The sequence below is a fragment of the Daphnia pulicaria genome, chromosome 3, assembly GCF_021234035.1.
Source record: "Daphnia pulicaria isolate SC F1-1A chromosome 3, SC_F0-13Bv2, whole genome shotgun sequence".
Classification (NCBI taxonomy): Eukaryota; Metazoa; Arthropoda; class Branchiopoda; order Diplostraca; family Daphniidae; genus Daphnia; species Daphnia pulicaria.
The window spans coordinates 12,634,459-12,641,588 of NC_060915.1; the positions used below are offsets into that span (position 1 = coordinate 12,634,459).

Consider the following 7,130-nt stretch of genomic DNA (forward strand, 5'->3'; position numbering starts at 1 on the left):
CCAGAATTCCGGTTGTCAACAAGCAACCTCCATCTCGTTCGTCTCGTCCGGCCGTCGTGAAACCTGCCGAATTCATTCCACCAAAGGATCGTTTTTATCATCCATACAGTCCTAGGCCAGTTCGTCTTCGGCAACGCTCTATCACACCTCCTGGATATCCGGAATCCGAAGAGGACGAGTTCATTCCGCGATTAGAAGATTGCACGGTGCGCAGCGAAGTGGGTGATTGCGACTATCAACCGGAAGAAGAGCCCCAAGTCGAGAAGGAACAAGAACCTCCAGTAAGAAATTGGAGAATCCGAAACACAAAGACCAAGGCCGTCCGTCACGTCGCTTCCAGCGAGCTTTTCCGTCCCGAAAAGGCTCATCGGATCGTCAACAGAACATAAATTTTCCTGATTGATGTATTGGTCCTTTGATGGATATTAAGTCATCAATATAAAAGTGAAATTAAAATTCTAATTTGTTCATCGTTTCTCTCTTAGCGTTGATTAAATCGTCGGTACCTTTTGAGGCGCGTCGATTTAAATTTCGGTCATCGTTGTATTTCGTTTTAATTGAATCGTCGGTACCTTTTGAGGCGCGTCGATTTAAATTTTGTTCGTCGTTACATTTCGTTTAGATAAATCGTCGACACCTTGTCAGGCACGTCGATTTACATCGTTTCATCGAAAGTTGTCCGCCTTTTGTTGGCAGTGTCAAATTGAATAATTTCCTTTCGGCTTCATCATGGCTACGTCAGAATCGACAACTGGTAGGACCATGCCAAATTTAGCTGGTCAAGTCCCTGGAGTACCAGATGATACTGGATTAGGCGGAAGCCACCACAGTTCGCGAGAATCGGTTAGAGACCCTTTAACTCCGGAAGAAAGATTGATCGCAGTCGAACGCACACGGATTGAACGGGATACGTTAGCCGTAGTCCTTGAAGAACAATGTGACGAGCTTGCTAATTACGTCATTAACAGAGGAAGGAGGTCTATAGTGAATCACCTTAATGTGGGAATTGGTCGGCGTATTGAGCAACTTCGACAGGCCCATTTAGACCATAATATGGCTTTGCACGCTAATAATGATCCGTTTGACAATCCTTACGCCTACATCATAGGCTTTGAGATTCGCGCCAGGGATTGTTCAAAACTGGCTGATGATTATCTTCATTTACGGCGAAATTCTCCCGCCTCTTCAGTTCATTCCTCTCAACCAGATCAGGATTCACTTCATAACGCGGATCAACCACAACCAGACCCGACTCCTACGCCATTTGGGAGGCCCTATACTCCTCCACCATTACAACCCGGATCTTACCATCCGACACCTGTGACGCCGCCGATAAATTTTACTCCTCATCTACCACCGCCACTTGGACGACGTAGCAGTGATGATTGGATTCACCGGCGTTTGCCAACACCAGGAGCCGGAACACCTGGATTGGGAGGATTTAGTCCAAATTGGTTAATGAACGCGTTACCCCAGATAAAAATCGAGCCGTTTAATGGAGATCCAAAGGAGTGGCCAACCTTTATATCGTCTTTTCGAGATATGGTACACAACGTAGTGCCATCAGATGCTCAACGTCATGCTTTTTAAAAGCAACTCCTTTCGTCGGAAGTTCGATCGTATATAGCCGAATATTTGGAAGATCCTTCAACTTATTTTGACGCGTTAGAAGAGTTGAAGAAACGTTATGGGCAACCTCAAGTAGTGGCTCGAAGCCATTTAATGGCGCTCATGAATCTCCCAGTTATCCGCGACGACGATCCTCATGCCTTGGCCAAACTGAACCGGACTCTTCACGGTGCTATGCACGCATTGAGAACCGGCGGCTACCAGCAAGATTTGGAATCCGGAATGACGCTGGAGCATGTAGTTTCTCGTCTACCCCAGCGACTGCGCAGCAGTTGGGGAATAAAGGTGTATCGTATGACACCCAACCGAGCTACTCTTTTAGATTTAGCTAAATGGTTAGATGAGATGGTGATGGGCGAGTTGATGACCCGGCCCACTTCTTCAAAACACGCATCGCCCTTCAAGGAAAGAAAACCGGAAGGAAGCCCTTTTGTGAAGAAACCGGCATCTTTATTTGGAAAAAAGCCACTTGTGTTTCATACTAACACGCCACCACCAGTTCATCAAATTCGAACTTCTCCACCGTCATCCCCGTCCGTTTCGAGAAAAAGCAACTTAAGAAAATGCGCGTATTGTGGAGCCACGCATTCATTAAAATCGTGCAACACTTTCAAAGCTCTTGACTTAACTGCTAGAGCAGAGTGGGTGAAAGAAAAAAGGCTATGTTTTAGGTGCTTAAATGGCGCACATCGTGTTGCAGAATGTGACTCTACCTTAATTTGTAATGTTTCAGGCTGCACTCAACGTCATCATCCTCTATTGCATGGGGCTCCTCGAGTTTTTCCTGCGACTCCCCCGACGTCTTCATCAACTACTCCGGCTAGCAAGCCGCCAGCAAAACATAAGCCAGTTGCGATGGCTACAATTGATAAAGAGCCCGATGACAACACATCACTAGCCATCGTTCCAGTGATAATTTCGGCAAACGGAATCGACTTCTCCACATTCGCCTTTTTGGATCCTGGAGCAACAGTAAACGTAATGCGTGAGGATATCGCAGCATGGTATTGATCCGGAGTTTGACTCTATGAAAGTCAGCGTGACAATCAAATCTCTCGATAGGTCGTTTGAAGCCGAACTACTGAAGGTTTCAACAGTACCGAAAGGGTATTTAAAGCTGCCTCGCCCAATTGAAGAATTAAAGGAGGTACGTGAACGATATGCTCATCTAAGCGACATCAAACTTGCATCGCTAGGAGAGCCGACTATTCTGATTGGCGGAGGAAATCAATGGCTTCATCTTCGAATGGACGAAAGACGTCCTCCTGATGGAATCAACGCACCCTTTGGAATTCACACTCCGTTCGGATGGACGTGTGTAGGAGAGTTCACCTCACCATCAGAAGCAACAACCGTATGCAGATCGGATAAACCGCTGCTCCCTATTCAAAAACTTTGTTATAGTATTCAAGAGTCGCCTACAGAAGAGCTCCTTCTCCGTCAAGTGGAGAAATTATGGGAAACTGATAGTTTTCCTATCGTTACCCCTGTGAAACCGTTAGAATCGGCTGAAGATCAACTGGCAAGAACCAAGCTGGACGCAAGCATCAAATTCGACGGTACCAGATTTGAAGTTGGTCTGCCATGGATCTCAGACAAGGTGACTCTTCCGGATAATTATTTACCAGTTCTTCGTCGTCTCTATTCCGTCGAACATAAATTTAGTCGTGACTCCGCCTTTGCGGAGAAATATGCAGCTGTGATTGACGACTACATCAGTAAAGGATTCGCCAAGCCGCTCAAGAAGAGTGAACTTACCGGTACATTCGGAAGAAATTGGTACCTTCCTCATCATGGAGTTGTCAACCCACAGAAGCCAGGAAAAGTGAGAGTTGTTTTCGACGCATCAGCCAAACATGAAGGAGTGGCTCTGAATGAAGTACTGTTGAAAGGTCCTAGTCTTGTCAATGACATAGGAACTACACTTCTTCTATTCCGCGAAAAAACTTTCTCTTTATCAGGAGATATCCAGCAAATGTTTCTCCAAGTTGGCGTAAAAAAGGAAGATCGTTCGGCTCTTCGTTTCTTATGGCGTCCTCCTGGAAATAAAAATCCGCCTACGATATACGAGATGCAGCGACAAATCTTCGGATCGATTTCTTCTCCCTTTATCTGCTCGCAAGTTCTTCGACATGTAGCCGATCTTTATAGGGAGGAATTTCCGGAAGCTGCTCAACGTATTTACACCAACTTCTACGTCGATAATCTTTTAGATTCCTTTTACACGGAAGAAGAAGCAATTCAAGCCGTAAAGGATTCCACCGCACTATTGAAAAAAGGAGGCTTCCATCTCAATCAGTGGCTCTCGTCATCTCGTCAAGTTTTAGCTCTCGTTCCAGAATGTGATCGCAATCAACCTCGTCTCAACTTGGATCTTGATGACCTGCCTACTGAGAGAACTTTGGGAGTCTTATATGACAGTGAAAGCGACCACTTCATCTTCGATGTTAAATGTAATGTGGAAGCCAACACAAAACGTCAAATTCTTAGTGCTGTTTCGACTCTCTTCGATCCGTTGGGATTTTTATCCCCTATCGTTCTTCTCGCTAAACGAATTCTTCAGGAGCTGTGGCTAGTTGGAGTGGACTGGGATCAGCCGATCCCAAATTCAATTATGCAACAATGGAATCAATGGACCGAAACTCTCAACTGTTTGAAGAATTTTAAAGTCCCTCGAGCGCTCACATTAAGCAACGAAATCAAGAATATTCAACTTCACGCTTTTTGCGATGCCTCAACTCTTGGTTTTGGATCCGTTGTTTATCTTCGAGTCACCTACGCTACTGATGTCGTCGCCGTAAATTTCGTCTCGTCAAAGTCCCGCGTGGCACCTCTTCGTCCGCTTACTGTCCCGAAGTTGGAGCTTCAAGGAGCAATAGTGGCATTGCGACTTGTCAAATTCATTCAATCTTCGCTTCGCATAACAATCAACCAAGTATTTTATTGGTCCGATTCAAAAACCGTTCTTCAGTGGATTGCCTCCAAAACCTGCCGCTTTCAAACTTTCGTCGCTAATCGTGTTTCGGAAATTTTAGAGCATTCTCGTCCGATCGAATGGCGGCATGTTCCTGGCGTCGAAAATCCTGCTGATGAATGCAGCAGAGGACTCTTCCCTGCTGAAATAATGGAAAACGATCGTTGGTTGACCGGCCCCGCCTTCTTGAAACAAGAAGATGTCGATTGGCCTCAACCTATCAAATTACCGGAGCCCAATGAAGATGATCCGGAAGTTTCTGCAACCAAGTGGGTGGGAGTCATCTACGGCCCCGCTCCTGAAAACAGGCTCCGCACTCTATTGGAAAGATACTCTGATTATGGCCTGGCCATGAGAGTCGTGGCCTGGATGCTCCGCTTTATCTTCAATTCCAGGTTGAAATCAGCCAAAGAACGTCGCGGATCTTTTCTTAGCGTCAAAGCTATTCAACAAGCGGGAAATCAATGCATCCGATCAGCTCAATTGGAATGTTATCCCGAAGAGATGGCGGCGCTGGAGAAGAAACGTTCTCTCAAATCCAGTTCTCCGTTATTGAAACTTTCGCCGTTTATCGATAAAGATGGTGTGATGCGCGTTGGAGGTAGGCTTGATTATGGCCCCTTTTCGTTTGATGTTAAACATCCAAAAATCCTCCCGCATGAACATCCAATCACTCGGCTAATCATCATGAGAGAACATGATCTACTGGTTCATCCGTCAGCTGAAAGACTTCTCAGCTCTATCAGATCTCGATTTTGGATCATCAAAGGAAGAGTAGCCATCAAACGATATTTATACAAATGTCTAACCTGCAAGCGTCATCGAGCGATGCCCTGCATTCCGTTAATGGCCCCGCTTCCAAGACATCGTCTAGCTCCTTTCAATCGCCCCTTCACTTATGTGGGTTTGGATTTTTTCGGCCCTTGCAACATCACTATTTATCGTCGCAAGGAAAAGCGTTACGTCTTGCTCTTCACTTGCCTCAACACTCGAGCAGTGCATCTTGAAGTGACAGCGTCGCTTGATTTATCTTCGTTCTTGATCGCCTTCGCATCGTTTTCGGCCCGCAGAGGTCGTCCTTCTGTAGTTTACAGTGACAACGGAACCCAAATTGTTGCTGGCAACAAGGAAATTCAGCAAGGGATCGAGCGTCTTAAAAAACAAAACCTCGTCGGCCAAATGATTAAACAAGAAATTGAGTGGCACTTTTCACCTCCATCGGCTCCACATTTCGGCGGAGTCTGGGAAAGTTTGGTGAAATCAGCAAAGGTGGCGTTAGAAGCCATCGTGGAATCTCGGCCGCTCACGGAAGAATTATTACGCGGTTTTGTGATTCAAGCCGAGTCTTTATTGAATGGACGTCCACTCACTCATGTCAGCGTGGACCCTCGTGATCCGGAACCTCTCACACCGAATCATTTTTTACTTCTTCAAGGATCTCCAAATTCCGAAGATGATGTCATTGGAGATGAAGAATTATATTCGCGAAAGCATTGGGAGGCTATGCAGGTCATGTCGACTCACTTCTGGCGTCGATGGCTTCAAGAGTACCTTCCAACCATCACCGATCGTCGAAAATGGCTTTTTGACAAGAAGAATTTAGCTGTTGATGACGTCGTCTTGGTGGTGACTCCGAATTCTCCGCGAGGACATTGGCCCATTGGCCGAGTAACCAGAGTCGTCCTCAGCCCTGATGGAGTCGTCCGTTCGGTGTTCGTCAAGACATCCGCTGGAGAGTATCACCGTCCGGTGGCCAAGCTATGTTTATTGGAAACTAGCACTGAAGAATAATTTGTTTATATTTTGTCAAAATGAAATTCGTTCGTTTGTTTATTTTTGATTCTCTTTTGTGTTTCTGATAATGACTATTGTTTCATAATCAGTAACAGGCCCCGCTGTTCACGACGGAGTCGTGATTTTGAATTTGGCGCCCGATTGTCGTTTGTTTATTTTTCGTTTTGTCTCGCCCGGAAGTCAAGACGAGTCCAAACTTGTCTTGTCCCATCCCTCTCCCGTTTACTTGTTCTAGGTGGCGCTTTTCTCGCCCCTTCCCCCGCGCCCTTTTCTATTGTGTTTATGTCACCCTACCCCTAATTCGAGGCCCAAGGAATTTCGCCTCATTTTCGCCAGTCTGGCCGTAGCAGCCCCCTTGGATGGTCAGCCTCATCGTCGTCGTTTATTTCAATTTTGTTCGTGCTGCCTCGTGCAGAATTTCATTGTGTGTTTTTCGGCTTCTTTCATCCGAAGCCATCGATTTGTACTGTTCGTGATTAATTGTATTTTGCTGTGAATACAATTCAGTGCAGCGATTGCTGCAGAGTTGGCCGGCAAAACTTGTGTTTGAGTTTTCTATCCAACATTTTTCCAATATTTATGTTGTTATTTTTGTTCTTATTTTAGTTCTTATTTTTGTTGTTATTTTTGTTCTTATTTTTGTTCTTATTTTTGTTGTTATTTTTGTTGTTATTGTCAACAAAACTTGGCGAACCTTGGCGAACCTTGGCGAACCTTGGCGAACCTTGGCGAA

General features: G+C 45.5%; 1 protein-coding gene across 1 annotated transcript; it reads left to right on the forward strand.

The window, feature by feature from the left end:
• Positions 1-729: 729 nt before the first annotated feature.
• LOC124329462 lies at positions 730-6,394 on the forward strand. Its single transcript, XM_046788522.1, has 4 exons — positions 730-1,545; positions 1,594-2,293; positions 2,363-2,633; positions 2,692-6,394. The coding sequence occupies exons 1-4, from the start codon at positions 730-732 to the stop codon at positions 6,392-6,394; spliced, it is 5,490 nt and encodes a 1,829-aa protein (XP_046644478.1).
• The last annotated feature ends 736 nt before the right edge of the window (positions 6,395-7,130 follow it).

Excerpts from the sequence above, each read along its gene's own strand:
- LOC124329462 (XM_046788522.1), top strand. The coding sequence starts at position 730 with ATGGCTACGTCAGAATCGACAACTGGTAGGACCATGCCAAATTTAGCT. Across the intron at positions 1,546-1,593 it reads TATCGTCTTTTCGAGATATG|CAACTCCTTTCGTCGGAAGT; the intron begins GTACACAACGTA and ends GCTTTTTAAAAG. Across the intron at positions 2,294-2,362 it reads GGTGAAAGAAAAAAGGCTAT|GCTGCACTCAACGTCATCAT; the intron begins GTTTTAGGTGCT and ends GTAATGTTTCAG.